Genomic DNA, 24,758 nt, shown 5'->3' with positions numbered 1-24,758 from the left:
AAAAATTAACCAAAATTGATTCAAATTAAATTTGTTTACGGCAACCATAGACATAATAATATACAATATTTCATGTCCTACTTTTACTTGAAGAATACACATGAAATTATTTCAAATTTACTAAATTAAGGTCTGAATATTTAAATTACGGTTCTGTCGTAGCTTGTCACAAATTTCTCAATCCGAACCTGTGCTTTTTCCTCAATACAAATGGCGGGCGCGTACTCGCAAACATCAAAGGCGGCATCCGAGAGTGGGCCTTCTGCTTGTTTTCTATTCTGTGGCTGTGCCTTCTGTCATGCGGTGCGCTTGCGCATCCGCCATTTTCAATTTGTGTCTTCTTGTGCATTCTTGTGTCTGTGTCTTGTAGTCTTCAGTCTTGTCGTCTTGTTTTTGTTCGAGGCTTTTCTGCCTTTGACTTGAGACCATGAGACACTTTGTTTTGGCTTTGGCTAAGATTGTTAAATTTTAAATTATTATTAGAATACATAAAATCAAGTGCAATCAAATGGAAGCAAATCAGGAAATGAACGAGGAAACTTGTAAAATAGAAATAGAGTATAATCACTTGGATGATGCTGTTTTGGATGGCTTTAAAAGTGAAATTCAAGAAGAGTCCAATGAGGAAAGTACTCGTGACGCATCTAATTCTTTAGATTTGAAGAAATGCCCCATAAATACTGAAATAGAACAACATGGAAATAAACTTGATCAATTTGAAGAAACCCAAAAAACTGAAAAAGGTTAGTAGCAAAATATTTAAGTCTTCTCATATTTAGAAGTAGTATAAAGAGAAATAACTTTTTTACTAGCTAATAATTTTCATGCCGAATTAAATTTAAGGGCATATAAGGAACAATTATAAATTAATTACTTATTAGTTAACACGTTACCCGCGGGACAAGGTCTATTTGGCCCCGTCAAAGTTCTTCTTTTCATCAATGGCGTTACAGCTCTTTATGAGCCAAAGCCTTCTTCAGAATCGCCCCATTATCTCTGGCAAGTCTTCTCCATGCTCTAATTCCAATAGATTTTAAATCATTTTCTAGGTTGTCTTGGTACCTAAGTCTCGATCTTGCTCGTTGTCGTATCGACCCTCCTCGGTCAAAAACTTTTTTGACTATGGCAACTTCCTCTCGTCTGGTTACATGACCTATCCATCTAAAGCGTGCTATCTTATTGAATTTTCCAACATCAGGTTCTCCAAAACATCTATGCAACTCAAAGTTGTAATGCCTGCAGCACAAACCTTGTGCTTTTATGCCTCCATATATTCGTCTTAAATTTTTCGCTCAAAACATTTGAGTAGGCCTTTCTTCAAGTTCTTCGTATATGGCAGAATTAATTGTGTAAAACTTCAAATATGGCAGTACGAGGTCTAACAGACCTCGTCAGAAACTTTCTCATCAGGCAAGTGAGCATAGTGAAAACAATAGTGGCAAAACACGAAAATCAACGTTTTTGAGTTAGGTCCATCAACCGACATCTAAATATGCCCTCTTTTATGTGCAATATCGGCGAACAATTATTTAATTTCCTTATTACAATAGGGCGCCTACATGTCTTTAGCAGTTTCACCAAAACTTCAAATAAGATTATCTCTAAATGTTCATTTTGGAGTTTCGCCACTATTGTTCTCACCAGGCGATATGACCCTGAAGAGGTTGTAATGTATTTTTGAAAATTGTTTTGTTATAATAAATGAAAACTGAATATTTTTTATAGAAATTCCTTGTAAAACTGTCAAACAATATTTCTTTTTGACAGTTCCTGCATAGTAATAAAGCAGACTTTTAATTGTTTTTGTATTAAGATTATTCAAATAAACCCGTAATATTTCATCACACAAAGAATCGGGTTCATTCCAAATTTGATTTTGTAAGCTGTATATTTCATTTTTGAATTTCAGTTTGTTTTTTTTTAGAATAGAATAATTTTTATTTGCATAAAATTTTTACATATTTGAGCAAATAATGTCAAGTAAAAGTAAAAAGAAAAGAGTTTGTATAAATCTAAAGTACATATTATCATAATTAAAATTAAAAATTATACATTACATGTTACAAAAACAACATATACTCCAGGTATTCCACCACAGTATATGGTTCTACAATGACCAGGTATTTAAATAACTCTCTTTTAAATCTTCCAAATTGAATCTCTTGTTTTAACGGTGATGGTAACTTGTTGTGGAATTTGATACAGGCATATAATGGACTCTGTTCTGTTAGAGTAAGTCTGCATCTAGGGATAGTTAGGTTTAGAGCTCTTGTGTGATGGTTATGATTGGAGATGTAATAGTTAAATAATGAAGGGTTGTTAAAAAGAAACTTTAAACATTCATAAATGTAGATGGGTGGAAAAGTAAGAATATTTAGTAGTTTAAATTTCCCCCTGCATGAGTCCTTGATTTTCATCCCAATAATAATCTGTATTACTTTTTTCTGAATGATAAGAAGCTCTGATGTTGCCACTGCATTTCCCCAGAACATGATTGCATAACGTAGTCAAGAATAAAAGTTAGCATAGTAAACAGTAAGAAGAGTATCCTGCTGTACAGAGTTCAGTTTTTTTACATAACTGCAATAGGTGTATATCTCACTGCAGATATTGGTCAATGTAGATACCCAGGAATTTGACATAGTTGGATGTTTATATGTGGTCGGATTGAATATTTACCATATTCGTGATCGGACCTCGAGACTGAATGATTCTAAAATAGATGAAGACAGTCTTATCACAGTTCAACAATAATTTATTCCCAGCAGACCATCTCTCAGCCCTCTCCAGATTTTCACCTGTTTTTAAGAGCAACTCTTCAACAGTTTTGGCCCAAATCATATAATTTGAGTCATCTGCGAAATTAATAAGGCTAGATGATTCATCTATTAGAGATTCAGCAAGATCATTGGTGTATACAAGAAATAAAAAAGGTCCAAGAACACTTCGCTGGGGTACCCCCAACTCGTGATTCAGTGCTTCTGAGAGTGTTCTCTCACCATTAGTTTCCAGACAAACTCTCTGTGACCTTCCTGTGATAAATGACTATCCAACGTAAAGCTGGGCCTCGTATTCCATACTTGTCAAGTTTGATCAGCAGTATTTGATGATCCAAACTGTCAAATGCTTTTGACATATCTAGAAAAGCTCCTAGTGTTTTGTTTTTTAGTTCCAAGTTTTCAAGTATTTTAGTATTAAGTTGCTACTGTATAATACTTGTCAGTGGTTATAAGCAGAGCACAAAATATCCATGATATTTATATAAATATCAAATTATCGGATATATATAATATACAGAGAGAGTCTGTAAAGTGGAATAAATTCAATATCTCAAATACTAATTGTTTTTTTGGAAAATGCTCAGACCCGTCGATTAGTATTTCAAATTGTCCTTTTTGACATTCAATAAAAATGTATACAGGGTGTCCCAATTTAGAGATATGACGTCATCGTCGATTTTCTTAAATGGCAACACTGTCATTTTGATAGCTAATTTGATAGGGTTTGTAAAGTTATACATAACTGCAAAATATCAAATTTTTATTCTCTACCATTTACAAGATAAGAGAAAATAACAAAGTTATATCTGTAATTTGGAATATATTCAATAATTAAAATACTAACTGTTTTTTTGAAAAATGCTCAGACCCGTCGATTAGTATATCAAATTGTCATTTTTGACATATAATAATAATGTATACAGGGTGTCCCAATTTAGAGATATGACGCCATCGTTGATTTTCTTAAATGGCAACACTATTATTTTGATAGCTATTTTGATAGCGTGTGTAAAGTTATACACATCTGAAAAATTTCAAATTTTTATTCCCTACCATTTACAAGATAATAAAAAATAACAAAGTTATGAAGAACAAAAAGTAATCAAATGATAATTGAATTTATTTATTTCAATTAAGCAAATGCTCATAACGTTGCCCATTGACAATTTGACAATAATTGAGGGCAACATTATGAGTTTTTGCTTAATTTATTGAAATAATTAAATTCAATTATTAGTTGATTACTTCTTTTTCATAACTTTGTTATTTTTTATTATCATCTAAATGGTAGAGAATACAAATTTGAAATTTTGCAGTTGTGTATAACTTTACACACCCTATCAAAATAGCTATCAAAATGACAGTGTTGCCATTTAAGAAAATCAACGATGATGTCATATCTCTAAATTGGGACACCCTGTATACATTATTATTATATGTCAAAAAGGACAATTTGATATACTAATCGACGGGTCTGAGCATTTTTCAAAAAAACAGTTAGTATTTTAATTATTGAATATATTCCAAATTACAGATATAACTTTGTTATTTTCTATTATCTTGTAAATGGTAGAGAATAAAAATTTGATATTTTGCAGTTATGTATAACTTTACAAACCCTATCAAATTAGCTATCAAAATGACAGTGTTGCCATTTAAGAAAATCGACGATGACGTCATATCTCTAAATTGGGACACCCTGTATACATTATTATTGAATGTCAAAAAGGACAATTTGAAATACTAATCGACGGGTCTGAGCATTTTCCAAAAAAACAATTAGTATTTGAGATATTGAATTTATTCCACTTTACAGACTCTCTCTGTATATCCGATATACAGGGTGTCCCGAAAAGATTGGTCATAAATCATACCACAGATACTGGGGTCAAAAATAGGTTGATTTAACCTAACTTACCTTAGTACAAATGTGCACATAAAAAAAGTTACAGCCCTTTGAAGTTACAAAATGAAAATCAATTTTTTCCCATATATCGAAAACTATTAGAGATTTTTTATTGAAAAGGGACATGTGGCATTATTATAGCAAGAAAATCTTAAAAAAAAATTATAGTGAAATTTGTGCACCCCATAAAAATTTTATGGGGGTTTTGTTCCCTTAAACCTCCCAAACTTTTGTGTACGTTCCAGTTAAATTATTATTGTGCTACCATTAGTTAAACATAATGTTTTAACTTTTTTGCCTCTTAGTACTTTCTCGAAAAGCCAGTGTTTATCGACATATTTTGAATATTTTTTGTCGAATCCACCACATATTTGTATATGGTTAAGCACGATTATAGAGACCTGTTAATAATCTGAAAAAGTATTTATAATTTACATTTTTTGGTATATTTTGAAAAAGAAGCTACGATAATCTCGATAATAGGTGACTTATGAAAAAAAGATTAAGAGGCAAAAGTTTTGAAAAAAACTGTGCTTAACTACTGTACCACAATAATATTTTAATTGGAACGTACACAAACATTTGGGGGGTTTAAAGGAACAAAACCCCCATAAATTTTTTACGTAAATATATTGAAAAAGAAGCTGCATCTCTATAAAAACTGGCTTATCGAAAAAATACTAGGAGGCAAAACAGTTTTAAAAACGTAGTGTTTAACTAATGGTACCACAATAATTAATTAATTGGAACGTACACAAAAGTTTGGGGGGTTTAAGGGAACAAAATCCCCATAAATTTTTTATGGGGTGGACAAATTTCACTATAATTTTGTTTTAAGATGTTCCTGCCATAAGAATGATACATGTCCATTTTCAATAAAAAATCTCTAATAGTTTTCGATATATTGAAAAAAATCGATTTTCATTTTGTAACTTCAAAGGGCTGTAACGTTTTTTATGAGCACATTTGTACTAAGGTAAGTTAGGTTCAATCGAACTATTTTTGACCCCAGAATGTGTGGTATAATTTATGACCAATCTTTTCGGGACACCCTGTATATCCAAAATGTGATATTTATATGATATTTATGATATTTTGGAAAAATTTCAATAGAGAAACTGACCAAAATAAGACTCTAAATGTAGAATGTAACAGTATAAAAGATATATTTTTACTTAAATAAAAAATACAAAAATATAAATGTATGTATGGTAGTATGTTACATAAACGGAAAACAAAATGATATGAGTATCCAAGTAACAACTAAATTAAGTAAAAATATTGAAAACATTAATTTAAACATATAGGTATTTCTATTTTTCCAAAATAACTTAAAATTCTGAACATTTAAAAAATAAAACCAAAATTTAGAAAATTAATTAAAATGATGGCTTAACATCAGAAGTGTCTGAATCAAAACCAGTAAACCACCCAAGACTTAATTCTGCCTCTTCATTTTCCCTTCTTTCAGTTTCTTGTTCAGGCCAAATCCATTCCAAATTGTCATATTTTTGGTATGAAGAACTGTCTAAATATTTAAACATGAATACAAGTTTAGCAGCCTTTTCGGTTCCTAAATTATTTCGTAATTTGGAATGCACAAGTCCAAAGCTTGAAAAGCACCTTTCAATGGCTGCCGTTGAGGCTACTGCTGTAAGTAATTGGTTAATTCATTCGATAAATATGTTTTTATTAGGCCAAGCAGATTCAGCGATTGTAACAGACTTCCGCCATAATAATGGAGATGTTTTTTTGAAATTTGGACCATACATGAAAGACGGAACAGGTTTAGATTTCGAAGTTAGAGCCATTACAAACGGAACAAAATCTGTGTTGGTTGAATTAAAATATTCATAAGCCTGTTCTTTTTGTTCGGCAGTAAGTCTTTCTCCCAAAAAGCGATGGTCCAGTAAGTTTGCCAAAAAATAAGGCAAACCTAGAGCCATATTCGTCCGTTTATAATAAAAGTTCTTAATTTGAATTGGTTGATCACTCAGATCTTTTTCCAAATTTCTACGGCGACAGTAATTGTCGTTGGTTTTAACCTTAAAAATTAGTACGAAATAAAGTAGATATATATATATATATATATATATATATATATATATATATATATTGTTATATTTCTATTTGATATGAAAATTAAAATTTGATAATTATAAACAAAATTCAATTTAATATAAAATATTTTCAATTTTTGGAATAAACAAAGTGAATGGCGCATACCATTATGGTTGTTCGCGGAAGGTTCGATCATTAGCCTATGCTAAATATGACTCAGTTGAAGTAGATAATAGGTCATTAAATTTTGTAAATAGTAGAAAGTAATTTTAGAATGGGAATTAACTATTTTTTTTTGAAATCCATTAAGCATATTTAGAAAGATTAAAAATTGGTTTTGAGGAATACTGCGAATGATAGTTGGTGGTGGAAGGTTGATTTGTGAATCTGGAAGGGATATTTAGAAAGTAGGGGAATGAATGAAAAATAGAGGGCGGAATGTTTTGAGCTGTCGAGAAGTGAAGTCCAGTAGTAGACGGTAGTGTACGGAGAGTGAGAAAGCCGGTGTAGTTCCGTGAGTGTGGAGTATCTATCGTGGAACGAGAGGTAGGCCAGGTTGAGAGTAAAAGAACCTCCTTGAGCAAAGAGTGTCCCGGTAGCTGACTGCAGTTTCGAAAAAGGTAGAATACAGCATCACGACAGAAGCAGGAACGATAGCTATAAGAGCTAGTTTTCAAAGGAGAACATTACTGAAAGCCAGGACGAGGTTTTGATCGCAGCCAAGGATAGCAGGAAACGGGTTTTGTGTGAAGACATTCTCAGTTCACCAGAAAAAGGTCAGTCTCATTTGTTTGGACATAAATGTATGGGTTTTTTCGTATTAAATACCACATTTAAAATTGAAGAACATAATCAATAATATCAGAAAAGCTTCATCAAACTTAAATAGAATTGTTGCTAATAAATCATAATAGTTAAATGTTAATAAAAACTTTCAATTGGAAACCAAAAGGAAATAAGATTCCCATGTGTAAATGTTATGTTTAAGAATAATAAGATATAGCAAATATTAAGCAGTGATTGCCATTTAAATAAAATAAACAATATTTTGATTATAATTGTAACCCATATGTGTGTATTATTTTACTCTTTTCTTTCCTATCCCGATTAGGAACCATTGAGAAATACTTAGAAGCCACGTAAGTAAGTAATTAATTTTATAAAAAGCCCTGAGATTGAAAACATATTGATATGTGATCTGGTAAATTAATTAGATTATTATTAATGCATTGATTAAATTAAATGACATATAAGAATATTATCTCATATCAATAATCAAGATCACATCAATATATATATATATATATATATATATATATATATATATATATATATATATATATATATATATATATATTAATTAAACGAAAAGATTTCTCTGGTATACAGAAGAAATCTTGTAAATGTAAATTTCAAAGTCTTCATAAAAGACGATGAACGACAAAAGACACCTCTTTGTGTCACAGATTTGTCTACAAAGCCACGTTATTCGCTACACATTCGTCAATAACGGAGAAGAACCGTGATATGAAAGGAAACGGCAATTGCATTTTATTTCACTTCGACCACCACCGATATTCTACACGACGTGTTTCGAGCTCATGTCAAGCTCTCGTCAGGAACGAACATCTAGGTGGATGGTCGAGGTGTAAGAAAATGCTTTTGGCCTTTCTGGTAATAATAAAATAACCAGACTTCAGTACACTTGGTACGACATCTATATTAATTAAACGAAAAGATTTCTCTGGTATACAGAAGAAATCTTTTCCGTAGCGGACGCGAAAATGTAAATTTCAAAGTCTTCATAAAAGACGATGAACGACAAAAGACACCTCTTTGTGTCACAGATTTGTCTACAAAGCCACGTTATTCGCTACACATTCGTCAATAACGGAGAAGAACCGTGATATGAAAGGAAACGGCAATTGCATTTTATTTCACTTCGACCACCACCGATATTCTACACGACGTGTTTCGAGCTCATGTCAAGCTCTCGTCAGGAACATCTAGGTGGATGGTCGAGGTGTAAGAAAATGCTTTTGGCCTTTCTGGTAATAATAAAATAACCAGACTTCAGTACACTTGGTACGACATCTATATTAATTAAACGAAAATGAGCTTGACATGAGCTCGAAACACGTCGTGTAGAATATCGGTGGTGGTCGAAGTGAAATAAAATGCAATTGCCGTTTCCTTTCATATCACGGTTCTTCTCCGTTATTGACGAATGTGTAGCGAATAACGTGGCTTTGTAGACAAATCTGTGACACAAAGAGGTGTCTTTTGTCGTTCATCGTCTTTTATGAAGACTTTGAAATTTACATTTTCGCGTCCGCTACGGAAAAGATTTCTTCTGTATACCAGAGAAATCTTTTCGTTTAATTAATATAGATGTCGTACCAAGTGTACTGAAGTCTGGTTATTTTATTATTACCAGAAAGGCCAAAAGCATTTTCTTACACCTCGACCATCCACCTAGATGTTCGTTCCTGACGAGAGCTTGACATGAGCTCGAAACACGTCGTGTAGAATATCGGTGGTGGTCGAAGTAAAATAAAATGCAATTGCCGTTTCCTTTCATATCACGGTTCTTCTCCGTTATTGACGAATGTGTAGCGAATAACGTGGCTTTGTAGACAAATCTGTGACACAAAGAGGTGTCTTTTGTCGTTCATCGTCTTTTATGAAGACTTTGAAATTTACATTTTCGCGTCCGCTACGGAAAAGATTTCTTCTGTATACCAGAGAAATCTTTTCGTTTAATTAATATAGATGTCGTACCAAGTGTACTGGAGTCTGGTTATTTTATTATTACCAGAAAGGCCAAAAGCATTTTCTTACACCTCGACCATCCACCTAGATGTTCGTTCCTGACGAGAGCTTGACATGAGCTCGAAACACGTCGTGTAGAATATCGGTGGTGGTCGAAGTGAAATAAAATGCAATTGCCGTTTCCTTTCATATCATGGTTCTTCTCCGTTATTGACGAATGTGTAGCGAATAACGTGGCTTTGTAGACAAATCTGTGACACAAATAGGTGTCTTTTGTCGTTCATCGTCTTTTATGAAGACTTTGAAATTTACATTTTCGCGTCCGCTACGGAAAAGATTTCTTCTGTATACCAGAGAAATCTTTTCGTTTAATTAATATAGATGTCGTACCAAGTGTACTGAAGTCTGGTTATTTTATTTTATTATTACCAGAAAGGCCAAAAGCATTTTCTTACACCTCGACCATCCACCTAGATGTTCCTGACGAGAGCTTGACATGAGCTCGAAACACGTCGTGTAGAATATCGGTGGTGGTCGAAGTGAAATAAAATGCAATTGCCTTTTCCTTTCATATATATATATATATATATATATATATATATATATATATATATATATATATATATATATATATATATATATATATATATATACAGGGTGTTTCATTGGGAAAGTAACATACGTTAACTGTAGAAAGAGGATACTTGGGCGGTCTCAAAAATACGACACTTAATGGGTTTTACTCCATTAATAACAAAGATACTGGGTGTTTTATCTATTTTGCCATTTTCTTAATTGGTTCATAACTTTTTGACCACACTGTATATTTATTTTATATTTGGCACGCAAATATCATTTAAGGCGGACAATAAATTAATTTATTTACAATTGTAAAAAATCCAGGTCCGGCTTAAAAAATATTGGAAAAATATTCCGACCCCAAAACAACACCCTGTACATTAAATTTTTTTAAAATGGATTTTTCAGTTGAAAAGAAAATAAAAGACTAAATTCAGTGGTATACTTTGAATTTTTGGCAAAATGATTTTTCTGGTGAAATTTGGAATTTGAATTCTGAAATTAAGTGAATTGCGAGAGCTCTAAGTAGAAAAAAATTGAAATACAGCTTACAACTTGTCAACCACTGTATATTGATTTTATATTTAACACGCGAATATTCTTTTAGGTGTCCAGTCATTTAATTTAATTACAATTATAAAAAATCCAGGTCCGGATTAAAAAATATTGTATAAATGTTCCAACCCAAAAAACACCTTGTATATTAAATTTTTTTAAAATGGATTTTGCATTTGAAAAGAAAACGGTAAAATATTGCAAAACCTCTAAATTTTAAAGAACCGCTGGGATTAACATGAAATTTGGCATACACATAGCTAATAAGTCAAAGAAAAAAAGTGATATTGTGCCGATGTGTGCTTTTGCCCTGGGGGTGACTTTCACCCCCTCTTGGGGGTGAAAAAATACATGTCCAAAACAACTCCGGAAATGGGTAAACTGACTAATTTTAAGTAACTTTTGTTCTATAGAGCTTTTTCGCCAAGTCAACACTTTTCGAGTTATTTGCGAGTGAATAAGTTCATTTTTCAACAAAATAACCACATTTTTAGACGATTTTTCGCAAATAACTCAAAAAGTAAGTATTTTGTCGAAAAAAACGTTCTTAGCAAAAATATTGAATATAAAAAAGTAAAAAAAATGGTGTACGCGTTAGGTCTCTGGATCTCGTAGAACCAGAGTTATGGCCAATGAAAAATAGATTCATATTCACCAAATTTTAAATAGAATATTTCGACGTGAAATATCCAAAAAATTAAGCACTTTTTGGGGAAAACCCAATATAACTTTTTTAAAGTGTTTATTTCTGTTTTTACAAAAAGTTTCTAGCATTAAATTTAAGCAAGTTACGCTCAAAATAAAGTTGGTCCCTTTTGTTTTTGCAAAAAAAAATCGGGAAGACCACCCCCTAATTAGCAATTTAAATGAAATTAATCGTTACCGCTCCACAAATTATTTTACTTATGTTGTCTTTATATGATCTGTAAGTTTCATCGATTCAAAGTGCTTATTTTTGAAAAAATTTGGTTTCAAAGTAAAATTTTTAAAAATTTAAATTTTGAAAAATATGCTTTTTTTTCAAAATAACTTAAAAATTGTTGGAGATACCAAAAATCTCGACAAAACAAAAAAAGTCAGATTTGCTTTTCTGAATATCATGTATTTTTTTGTTTTTCTGTTAGACAAAAATTGATTAAGATTTGCTGTTTCTAAATGTGCATACATTCGTTCTCAGTGACTCGTTCAACCCCTTTTAACTACAGCCCTTTCAATAATAAGGACTTTGAGCCGATGAGACTTACAGATCGTATAAACAATATATACACGAGTCAAGAAACTTGTGAAGTCGTAACGATTAAGTTCATTTAAGATACTAATTAGGGGGTGATTTTCTCGATTTTTTTACCAAAACCAAAAGGGACTAACTTTATTTTTAGCGTAACTTGTTTAATTTTGATGTTAGAAATTTTTTTTATAAAACAAAAATGAAGCTTTTTTAAACACTTTAAATAAGTTGTAATGAATTTTCCCCGAAATGTGCTTAATTTTTGGCTATTTCACGTTAAAGTATTCCATTTGGAATTTGACGAATATGAACCTATTTTTCATTAGCTATAACTCTGCTTCTACTAGGTGTAGAGACGTGATATATACACCATTTTTTTAAATTATTTACAGGCTATTTTTTCGCTACTAATGTTTTTTCGACAAAATACTTACTATTTGAGTTATTTGCGAAAAACCGTCTAAAAGCGTGGTTATTTTGTTGAAAAATGAACATATTCACTGCCAAATAACTCGAAAAGTATTGACTTAGTGAAAAAACTCTATAGAAGAAAAGTTACTTAAAATTAGCCAGTTTATCCATTTCCTGACTTTCTTTGGACGAATATTTTTTCACCCCCAAGAGGGGGTGAAAACCACCCCCAGGGCAAAGGCACAATATCACTTTTCTCTTTGACTTGTTAGCTATGTGTATGCCAAATTTCATGTCAATCCAAGCGGTTCTTTAAAATTTAGAGGTTTTGCAATATTTTACCGTTAAAGAATGGACTAATATTGATGTTTGTGGATTTTAGTATTAAAATGCCAAAATTGAAAAAAAATGGAGCTAGTGGATTTTCCCAGTACGCCTACGGTGTGTAGGTAGGCTCACTGTATTTAGATATAAATACAAAAAATAAGAAAAGTGGTGGGAGCAAGAAGATTAGACAAAAGAAGAAACGAAGATATAAGACATGAACTACAGGTAAAATCGCTCAACGAAAAAGTTAAAATGGACTGGACATATGATAAGAATGAGTGGTGGCAGACAAGTGAAAATGACATGGGAGGCCAAAGCAGTGGGTAAAAGCATGAGCGGCAGGCCAAGGAAAAGCTGGAACACTAGTGTAAACGAAATACTTAAGAAAAGAGGAACATTGTGGCAAGAAGCTTAAGTTTTAGCTTTAAATAGGAAGAAGTGGCGTAAATTTGCAGAGAGTATCAGAAAAGGAGGAATCCTCGACACCTAATGGTAAAAGAGGCAATCGATTACAGTCGGAAAAATGAAAGAATACCCATGAACGAACATATAAAACACGCTGTATTTTCCTGTCACCGTGTCACAAAATTGCCCAGCGCAAGTACATGTAATAATAATTATTACATGTACTTGTGCTGGCCAATTTTTTATGTGAAACGGTGACAGGAAAATACAGCGTGTTTTATATGTTCGTTCATGGGTATTCTTTCATTTTTCCTACTTAATGTACGTTTGTATGTACAAAAAATTACCAAGTTTTGTTTGCACTTTATTTTATAATCACTTTCTAAAATTGCGAAAATTCATATACAGTGAACTCTCCCTTGAACGGACAGTAGTCGTTCCGCATAAAGTGTCCGTTTAAAGGAGGTGTCCGTTGAAGAGAAAAAAATATGTTAACTTATTTTTTTTTTATATAAGTGCATGTATGTATCTATAAAAAGAGATACTAGTTTAATATTACATAACACAAGTTGTGGATGACCAAGCAGCATTGTATATGAACATTGATTATTGAACTTTTCGATTTTCTCTCTGCATTCTTCTGTCAAAATATCATATTGGTACAAAATAGAATTGTGATCCTATCTTTAGAAGCTTTGCCTCCAATGTACCTTTCTCCTTTTAGGGTATAATTTTCTTGGGTAATGCTCTAAACCAGAGGTCGGCAACGCGGCGCCCGCGGGCGCCACTGCGCCCTTCAATAAATTTTAATGCGCCCTACTATTGTTAATTTAAACAAGAAATTCAAAACCTCTTTACGTTAAGAACGTTGCCGACCTCTGCTCTAAACTATAAAAAATAATCCCGTCTCATCTGCGTTAATAATGTATCGCGGAGAGTGCCTACCTATACTGTCATTAAAATGAGCAGTTTTTCCTTCCAGTTAACTATTACTAATAAATCTACAGCAGCTGCTTCGCCACATACAGATTTGAAGGAAATATTGTGTCGCTTACAAAATTTCTTGAGCCATCCTCCAGAAGCTTTCATATCAACGCTTAGTCCCTTGCAACTTCTAATGCCTTTTCTTGAATAATTTTACCAGAAACAGGAATATTTTTAGACCGCACTTTACAAAAATTTTACATCGGTTTTCAAAAAATTTCTTGTCGCTTCCAGGTTTCCGTTCTCAGAAAACTGATTGATTAAATCACTTTTATGTTTCAAAATTTCACTGGCTTAAATTTTTAAATTGTAAGATTTTTAAATTCCAAATTTTTCAGCTAACTGTCTCACACTTTTCTCTCCATACTGAACCACGTACCACGTCGACTTTTCTTTCAAACTTAAAAAAATCTTAGACACAAAATTTATTGTGAAATTTAATCCGAAAGTATTTTTTTAAGAAAACACTCATAAAAATGCAACGACGTCTATTGCATATTATGCTTAATCAGACATTCCGGCTAAAAGGTCGGGAGTTCGAATCCTACCAGGGGCAGAAATTTTTCATTTATTATAATTTAATAGATGGAAAATAGTTTCTGTCCTTGTGGGATCGGTACTCACCGGAGGAACCGCAGACGTTCGGAAACAATTAGCGTCTCTTTTCAAAGACAATGACATCGACTTTGCAAAGTAACAAGACACTTACTCAACACACACACTACACATTACTCCCCTGACTTAGTGATAAGTTATACAATTACGTGGCTAAAGGTTCTAGTTCTAAACCAAAGCCAGAATCAGAGAAAAAAAAACATTCCGGCTAAAATTCTTAAATCCTTGTTCCAGTCAAAACACAATTAACAATTTCCTGGTGTCGCATTTCTTTCACCGACCAACAAAAACATTAAATTTTTATTACTTATGTAGTGTTGATAACGTGAACAGTATCAAATATCAGGTCGTAGACATCTGTATTGATTTGAAATAATAAATGTATTATATTGTAAAATATTTGGAAAAAAATGGTTAATTATTTTCATTTACTGTCCGCATTTCTTCTTTCTTCTTATGGTGCCTATCCGTTACGGATGTTGGACACTAACATGGCTATTCTGACTTTGTTGACTGCTGCCCTGAAAAGTCCGGTAGTGGTTAAGTTAAACCATTTTCGCTGGTTATGCAGCCAGGATATTCTTCTTCGTCCTGGACCTCTTTTCCCATGCACTTTACCTTGAAGTATGGTCCGAAGTAGGTCATATCGTTGTTCATTGCGCATTATATGGCCCAGGTATTCAAGTTTGCGACGTTTTATGGTTACGATTAGTTCGCGCTCTTTACCCATTCTATGTAGAACTTCTTCGTTGGTAACTCTGTCTATCCAGGAAATCCTTAACATGCGTCTATAGCACCACATCTCAAATGCTTCGAGTCTCTTCAGTGATGCTTCAGTTAAGGTCCATGACTCCACGCCATATAAAAGAACGGAGAATACGTAGCATTTTAGTAAACGAACTTTTATTTCCAATTTTATATCGTGGCTGTTAAAGATTTTTTTCATTTTGACGAAAGCTGATCTTGCCTTCTCGATCCTTATCTTAATTTCCGTATACAGAGTAGGCAATGGTTACATTTTCAAGAGGACAAACTTTTAACCCTGTTTTACAAAGCTGGAGCTAGCATAAAAGAGTTTAGTGAGCTATATCTATGAGACCCACTCGGGCTGCCAAAAACTCTGCCCTTCTACCAGATCTCTTGCCATAGGGCAGTCAATGAGGGTATGTGGCTCCGAATTTTATCCTACTATATCGATTTACGTGATATTTTCACAGTAAGTAGGGAATAGCCCAAGAAACAAAGTCTATTCTATGCCGATGTGTGCTTTTGTCTTTGGGGCGGTTCCCACCCCTTCTCGGGGGTGGAAATTTTTTTGCTTAAATAACTACGGAAGTTGCTAGAGAACTAGAAAACTGTTCTATATTTTTTTTTCGAAAACTCGATACTTTTTGGGTTATTCCTGGTTGAAAATTGGCCATTTTCATTGAAACAACACCTTTTCAAACGGTTTTTTGCGAATACCTTAAAAACTGTGCATCTAACTAAAACAACTATATAAAACGTTTTTGTAGCTTATAAAATAACAAAAAGATTCTTTCCTTTATGAATCTTGTAGTTATAACACAAAAAGAGATATGGTAAGTGAAAAAAACTTGTTTTCTTGGTGCATGCTCAAATCAGTGTATTTAACTTGAAATAACAGAGAAACGGTCGATTTTAGGTGTATCAAGGCCCCGTCTCACCATCAAATAATTGACAGTTATTTGATCAAACTTGACAGTTAGTGACACAAAGTGACAGTATGTATAGTTTGTGTCACTAGTCAAGTTTGATCAAATAACTGTCAATTATTTGATGGTGAGACGGGGCCTTAATGCTACCAATAACTTTTGTTGTGCTTGAAAAGACCTTTAAAATAAGCAATATTAAATGTCGATTGCATTCAAACTATGCGAGATAAACTGTAAAAAATTTGATGACTAACGTATTTTAAGAAAAAAATGAGAAGTATATTTAACCCCTCATCCACAAGAATTTAAATGCATCGTTTTCCTTCTACAATACATTTTACTATAGTGTTCTTTTTATGTTCAAAAAGTTGGGCGGGTTTAAAATGAATGGTTTTTGAAAAAAATAAGATCAAATCATTGAGCGCATTTTTAAATTTTCTTAAAACTCTTCCTTTTTCTCCATGTAACTCGAAAATAATAAGAGATGCCAAAAAAAGATGCCATACAAAAATGTAGGTTTCTTGTAGATTAACATTTTGATTTTATTTTTTATAACAGTATCTCTTATCATTTTCAAGTTACATGGAGAAAAAGAAGATTTTTAAGACAAGAATGTGTGTGTACTTTGTACGCACGTAAGAAGTTATACTTCTACTACATATTATGTGATTTTTAAGACTATACCAAAAATTTAAAAAAATAAAAGAATAAAACGCACACAAACACATTGAAAAATGCCACAAAGAAAAAATGATTTCTGGACGATAATAATTGGCAAAAATTTTAAATACGCATTTGCTGAAAAAAAAATTATATAACAAATATACTTACAATCATAATATACATAAAAAAATAAAAAAAAAAACTTGCATCGGGAATTGAACCCTTGAATTTCGTGCCGCTTTGACTCATAATCGAAGCGTAGACTCACTCGTCCAATCGCACATTATTTATCATGTGGAAAAATACGGTAACTGAACGTTTTACTGTTTGACAATTGTTTTGAAAATTATGTAGTTTAAATTTTGTGGAAGAAAATATACAAATATAACAAAACAGTAAGAAAACAATATATTAGATGAAGATTGGTAGAACTTTTGTTGGTAATCAAAGTAAGTATGTAAATCAAAGCATTACATACCTACTAGATAAATAAATCTACGCCAAAAAATCATAATTTAAAAATAAAAATCAAACCTAATTTGGGATTTCTCTCTAAAATCCGCATTCTTGAGAAAATAAATGTATGTATTTCAACCTAATCCAAATGTATAATTACAATATGATTATAATAAAAACTAGGTACTTACCAAATTAGAATGAGTTTTCCTTGTCCAAAATAGTCCAAAAGTCCAAAAATATAGGTATATGAAAACTATTTAAAATGGCAGTATAACTATTAACTAACTTTTATTTGTTGTTTCTTTTCACACAAATTTTAAAACGCAACAACCATAAATAATCTAACTACAGCTGTGCCACAGCCACCATATTGAATAATTTTTGACATGTCATTTGAACATCCAATCAGAACAAAGTTATAATGCGCATGCGCCCGGTCGCTAGGTTTTCCCATATAAAAATTTACCCTCTATCGCCGGTAAAGAAGTATAACTTCAAAAATTTAAATATGCGCTCTATAATTTGATCTTATTTTTTTCAAAAACCATTCATTTTAAACCCGCTCAACTTTTTTAACATAAAAATGACACTGTAGTAGGAAAACGATGCATTTAAATTCTTGTGGGTGAAGGGTTAAATATACCTACTTCTCAATTTTTTTCCTAAAATTCGTTAGTCATCAATTTTTTGCAGCATATCTCGCTTAGTTTGAAGTTAATCGACATTTAATATTGCTTATTTGAAAGGACTTCAAGCACAATAAAAGGTATTGGTAACATTATATACATAAAATCGACCGTTTCTCTGTTATTTCAAGTTGATTACACTGCTTTGAGCATGCACCAGTGGCGGCTCGTGATTTTTACAGTAGGGGAGGCTATACCTAACTGTAAAATATCTAGACAAATTTGCACTACCAAAAATTTGCGCCAAAAAATGTAATTTAATGCCCCATCTTTTGACCATTTTTTATTTACATTTCATAATATCATCCTAATTCATAATTTCATGATATCATCATTTTAAAAATAGTTAGTCTAATAGTAAAAGTTTAATACCAAAGTTTGTGTCGTTTATTTGTTAACAATTCCATCTATTTGTACCTAAATAGATACCTCGCATATCAAAATAAATACAGATTTGAAGTTTTGCAGTCCATACATAATGAAGCTTCAAATTTTTTAAGATACTCGACTGAATTTTTTTAATTCTAAACGCGGCCTACTGCGAATTCAAAAACACGATAAATTACCGATATTTTGCTTTGAGTTAGAGATATCGGAAAAAGTTATTTGAGCAAGTTGTTCCAAATATTATTATAACCCCACATACCAAATTTCATAACAAAATTCGCACTTTTAGATTTTTCATTATTTTTAGTCAGGACCCTTAAATTCGTTGTTCCGAGACGCACCCAACCACCCAACGGAGCTGAGAAGCTACACTGCCTCCCTTGGTATATCTCCGGGCAGCGTGTGATGGCGCCGTAGATGCCACTAGGAGACCGGGTCTCCTTAAACGCCTGCTGCGCTGCACGGAGCATTAGCAACGGATAATGCTGGGCTTCTCGGCTCCGTTCGTGCATCTCGGGATAACCCAGGGTCCTGCCTAAAATAATGTAATAAAACTGAGACGCGATCATGCGTTCTAATGCTAATGCTCCGTACGTATGGATAATTAGTGATAATATGGAATTTACACGTTGTATAATAGTGAGAGTAATTGTTGTTTTCGCGATTCATGATAAACAAAACAGTATAGAGTGTGTAAAAAATTTATGGGGAGGCTGAGCCTCCCTTGCCTCCTCTGACGAGCCGCCACTGGCATGCACCAAAAAAAAACTCTTACCTACCATATCTCTTTTTGTGTTATAACTAGAAGATTGAAGAAGGAACGAATCTCTTTATTTTTTTATGAGCTACAAAAATGTTTTATATAATTTTTTTAGTTAGTTGCATGGTTTTAAGGTATTCGCAAAAAACCGTTTGAAAAGGTGTTATTTTTCAATGAAAATGGCCAATTTTCAACCACGAATAACTCAAAAAGTATTGAGTTTTCGAAAAAAAATTATAGAACAATTTTTGCTTAGAATTGGGTTTTCTAGCAACTTCCGTAGTTATTTAACCAACAAATTTTCCACCCCCAAGAAGGGGTGGGAACCTCCTCCAAGACAAAAGCACACATCGGCATAGGGTAGACTTTGAATAAGGAGATATTTTCAGGCTATTCCTAAAATTTGATTAAAATCCATGCAGTAGGATAGAATTCGGGGGTAATAACCTGTTCCTGCTTTCATTGACTGCCCTACCAGTACAGATTGACCTTTTGTAAATTCACAAAAGGTCAATCTTCAACAGTTAGTCAACTATGTACCTCCAATTTACCATAAGTAGCAAATGATGATTTGGACCACCATTACGACACTGATGTCGATGAATCGGAAGTCACATTATGTATTAGTGTTATGGTGAAGAATAAATTTGTACAAAAACGTTATGTTCTTTTTACATATTTTACCTTTGTGTTGAATTTCTTAAAAGTAAAAGGATACAAGTGCTACTTAGCAACCTAAAAATAGCTCCAAAATGAGTAAAGTCAATAAAATTATGATTTTTTGTAACTAGTAATAATAATAATGCCTACAGTTACTAAATCGCAGAAGAACAACTAGCATTAAAAAATCATGGCAATTTCAGTGAAGGCTCAACTTTGAACGGCATTTACTTTTTGTCACTTATACCCCTTTACTTCTATAGTACGTCCCACCTTGACTTTACAGTATAGGGAACATAGGCAATGCAGTCCTTATGAGAGTTTTTAGCGCGGTGATACCGATTTTATCAAAAAGAATTTGTAATCGAACATTAGAGAGATTCAATTAAAACTGTTTTAGAAAGACAATCTACAATTTTAGGATTCGTATGCGTTTAAGTTTATTTGATATACTATAGTGATTACGCATATGAATCCTAAAATTGTAGATTGCCTTTCTAAAACAGTTTTAATTTAATCTCTCTAATGGTCGATTACAAATGCTTTTTGATAAAATCGGCATCACCATGCTAAAAACTCTCATAAGGACTGCATTGCCTATTCGCGGTGTGCAAGTACTTGGAAAACGGAAACGACCCTGCGCGAGTCGCGGAGAAATATTGCAACTATCTTAAATAATTCATATTGTCAATTGAAATTGTCAAATTGACGTATATTTCATACCTTCTGTCAATGAAGCAGAAAAATTATATATTGCTCCACAATATTGATATGATATGCAATTATTATATAAAGGTAAATTTAATTAATTGTATTTTGCTTGCAGTACTGCATTTTAATAACTAATTTTATTTACTACATACAATTGTTGATGTTTTCATAACATAACCTGAATCTTATTTTTTCTTCTTATTATTTTTTTGGACTATGGCCTTGACAATTATCCAGTAACCAGGACTAATATAATTGGCCAATATAATTAAAAGTGCGAATAATAGTACAGAGCGTAGAAATAGGGGTCGCTTTGCCGAACTTGCACGGTCCCAATAGGGTCCTCAATTGTAGGCTGTGCTTAATTTGATTATTGCATTCATTTTCCGTTTTACTCAAATGATGACAATATACTTGGTTTGTATTTTAGGATATCTCCAAGATGAAATCAGAATTGAAATTACGGAGAAGCTCACTGAAGATTCATCTTACGAAGGAAATGATATGAGTCAAGACACTGAAGGAACAACATTAAATAAAAATATGGAAGTTTTAACGGGAAAAAGACGTTATAAATGTGAAATTTGTTTTAAGCCATTTCGTCAAGCAAATAATTTGAAATCTCATTTGAAAGCGCACACTGGGGAAAAACCTCACAAGTGTGAAATTTGTTTTAAGCAATTTAGTCGATCGGGGAGGTTAAAAAATCATTTTAGAGTGCACACTGGAGAAAAACCTTACAAGTGTGAGATTTGTTTTAAGCAATTTAGTGAAGCATATAATTTGAAAAGACATTTGCAAGTGCACACTGGGGAAAAACCTCACAAGTGTGAGATTTGTTTTAAGCAATTTAGCATGTCAAGTAGTTTGAAAGTACATTTGAGAGTGCACACTGGGGAAAAACCTCACAAGTGTGATATTTGCTTTAAGCAGTTTATTACAGCAGGTGATTTGACAAAACATATTAAAGTGCATACTGGGGAAAAACCTCACAAGTGTGAAATATGTGATAAGCAGTTTAGTGAAGCACATATTTTAAGAAAACATTTGAGAGTGCATACTGGAGAAAAACCTCACAAGTGTGAGATTTGTTTTAAGCAATTTAGTGATGCCTATAATTTGAAATCACATTTGAAAGTGCACACTGGGGAAAAACCTTACAAGTGTGAGATTTGCTTTAAGCAATTTAGCATGTCAAGTAGTTTGAAAGTACATTTGAGAGTGCACACTGGGGAAAAACCTTACAAGTGTGAAATTTGTTTAGATCGGTTTGCTCATAAATTTCAATTAACTTTTCACATGACAGTTCACACTGAAGAAGGACCTCATAAGTGTGAAATTTGTTTTAAGCAATTTGGTAGAACAGATATTTTAGAAAGACATTTGGTAGGGCACACTGGGGAAAAACCTTACAAGTGTGAGATTTGTTTTAAGCAATTTAGTCATAAAAAATCCTTGAAAACACATTCGCAAGAGCATACTGGGGAAAAAGCTCACAAGTGTGAAATTTGTTTTACTCAGTTTAGACGCAAAGGTAGTTTAAAAGAACATTTGAGAGTGCACACTGGTGAAAAACCTTATCAGTGTGAGATTTGTTTAAATCGGTTTGCTCGAAAAGAACATTTAACTTGTCACATGACAGTTCACACCGGAAAAAAACCTTACAAGTGTGAGATTTGTTTTAAACAGTTTAGTGATACAAGTAATTTGAAAAAGCATTTGAGAGTGCACACCGGGGAAAAACCTTACAAGTGTGAGATTTGTTTTAAGCAATTTAGCCTGTCAAGTAGTTTGAAAGTACATTTGAGAGTGCACACTGGGGAAAAACCTCACAAGTGTGAGATTTGTTTTAAGCAGTTTATTACAGCAAGTAATTTGCAAACACATTTAAGACTGCACACTGGAGAAGTACCTCATAAGTGTGAAATTTGTTTTAAGCTATTTAGTGAAGCATATAATTTGAAAACACATTTGAAAGTGCACACTGGGGAAAAACCTTACAAGTGTGAGATTTGTTTTAAGCAATTTAGTCAAGCAGGTAATTTGAAAACACATTTAAGACTGCACATTGGGGAAAAACCTCACACTTGTGAGATTTGTTTTAAGCAGTTTATTACAGCAGGTAATTTGAAAACACATTTGAGACTGCACACTGGGGAAAAACCACACAAGTGTGAGATTTGTTTTAAGCAGTTTAGTCAAGCAGGTAATTTGAAAACACATTTAAGATTGCACACTGGGGAAAAACCTCACAAGTGTGAGATTTGTTTTAAGCAGTTTATTACAGCAGATAATTTGAAAACACATTTAAGACGGCACACTGGGGAAAAACCTTACAAGTGTGAGATTTGTTTTAAGCGATTCAGTGAAACAAGTACTTTGAAATATCATTTGAGAGTGCACACTGGAGAAACACGTTATAAGTGTGAAATTTGTTTTAAGCGTTTTTTTACAGTAAGTAAGTTGAAAGTACATCTAAGAGTGCATACTGGAGAAAAACCTCACAAGTGTGACATTTGTTTTAAACAGTTTAGTAAAGCATATAATTTGAAAACACATTTGAAAGTGCACACTGGAGAAAAACCTCACAAGTGTGAAATTTGTGATAAGCAGTTTAGTGAATCAGGTAATTTGAAAACACATTTAAGACTGCACACTGGGGAAAAACCTCACAAGTGTGAGATTTGTTTTAAGCAATTTAGTCAAGCAGGTAATTTGAAAACACATTTAAGACGGCACACTGGGGAAAAACCTCACAAGTGTGAAATTTGTTTTAAGCAGTTTTCTCAGAAAATTAATTTGAAAACACATTTGAGATTACACACATGAAAAATTTCTTTAACTTATTTGATGCAGTCTGTGATTTGAAACAAAATAAAAAAGACAAAAATTGGACTGTAAAGGAAACAGATTTTAACCCTTCGCTGCGTAAGGCGCACATGCGCGCTGATTTCCGTATGTATTTAAAGATGACAGTTTCAGGAGATCAAGAAAACTTTGTACGCATTTTCTTAAATGTAGCTTGTACTCATAGATGAAATTCATAAAATGTTGTGGAATATATTTCTTTAAAACATTTTTATTTTGTACAATAAATAATTTTCTCGTTTTGCCGCTTGTCAAGAACGTAGGCTTAAGTCAAAAAAGACGATTTTAGAGGAGAAGCATTTTAAAATGTTATAGATGTGATCATGGGCATAACTCCGAATAAGTTGTTACTTACCTATACAATTTTGTTAGAAATACATCTAAATACAAACTGTGATAACTAGATAAATTTATAAGGTGTTAAAATTATTAAATATTATCATTTTGTTACCCCAATTAGACTTGAGCCTTTTTTCCTGAGAAACATTTACTTCAAAAAGGGACCTAACTACAAAAAGGGTCCTTATTTTAGAGAGAATTTTCACAAAAACTAATTGCAAGTATATCAATCGTTCTTCACGAGAAGTAAACACAAATTGCTTGATATTCTTCGGCGTAACTAACTTGGGTCTGTATTCATACGAAAATGTTAAGTATTTAACTACTTTTGCCCCTAACAAATATAGACACTTGGTGCCATCTCTTAGCAACTATTAACATCAACATCATAGGTCTTTATTCACGCGATAGATATTTTTCTTTTTAGTAGATCTGCATTAATAAGTCAATTTCGTCAAATTTTGACTTAAGCCTACGTTCTTGCGAAGCGGCGATTTGTTACCAATACATTATAATGGTGTAAATAAATAATTATTGATTGGCGTAAGGTTTATGTTATTTATGTCTGTTTACTATTAATAATATTGGCTATGAGCAGATGTTAGTTGTGTAGTAATTTCTAGTCACGTCTAGCAACCTAACTTCCTAAAAAAATTATTAACATCACTAATTGTGTCTCAGATTGTCTAAAATTGTAACATTTTATAACAGAAAATTTAACAATTACTGTACTACGTCGGTATAAAATCGGAAGGTAAAAGGTATCAGAAAATGTATGTAACCCATTATCCCGCCTTTGGGAATAGGGTAGTCGAAAACATTTTCCATTTCTGGTTGTTTATGTCGTGTCATATTGACATCTGCTTAGGTATTTCTAATCCAAGTTTCCTTTGGCCGTCCTTGTTTTCTTCTTGTGGGTTCCAATGTAA

At 32.7% G+C, this 24,758-nt stretch overlaps 1 protein-coding gene across 2 annotated transcripts; it reads left to right on the top strand.

The window, feature by feature from the left end:
• The first annotated feature begins 352 nt into the window (after positions 1 to 352).
• LOC126884916 (zinc finger protein 271-like) lies at positions 353 to 24,371 on the top strand. 2 transcript variants are annotated; one of them, XM_050651254.1, is made up of 3 exons: positions 353 to 743; positions 21,053 to 22,660; positions 23,249 to 24,371. In XM_050651254.1, exons 1-3 carry the CDS (start codon positions 509 to 511, stop codon positions 23,449 to 23,451), a joined length of 2,046 nt encoding a protein of 681 aa, XP_050507211.1. In that variant the 5' UTR covers positions 353 to 508; the 3' UTR covers positions 23,452 to 24,371. The 2 variants fall into 2 exon arrangements, with proteins under 2 accessions (XP_050507211.1, XP_050507210.1); XM_050651253.1 differs by having other exon boundaries at positions 21,053 to 24,371.
• Positions 24,372 to 24,758: the final 387 nt, after the last annotated feature.

The sequence above is a fragment of the Diabrotica virgifera genome, chromosome 5 (genome assembly GCF_917563875.1).
Source record: "Diabrotica virgifera virgifera chromosome 5, PGI_DIABVI_V3a".
NCBI lineage: Eukaryota > Metazoa > Arthropoda > Insecta > Coleoptera > Chrysomelidae > Diabrotica > Diabrotica virgifera.
This window is presented reverse-complemented; position numbering and strand designations above follow the sequence as displayed.

Coding starts and splice junctions, on each gene's coding strand:
- LOC126884916 (XM_050651253.1), top strand. CDS start 509: ATGGAAGCAAATCAGGAAATGAACGAGGAAACTTGTAAAATAGAAATA. Junction 744..21,052: donor AACCCAAAAAACTGAAAAAG/GTTAGTAGCAAA, acceptor TTTGTATTTTAG/GATATCTCCAAGATGAAATC.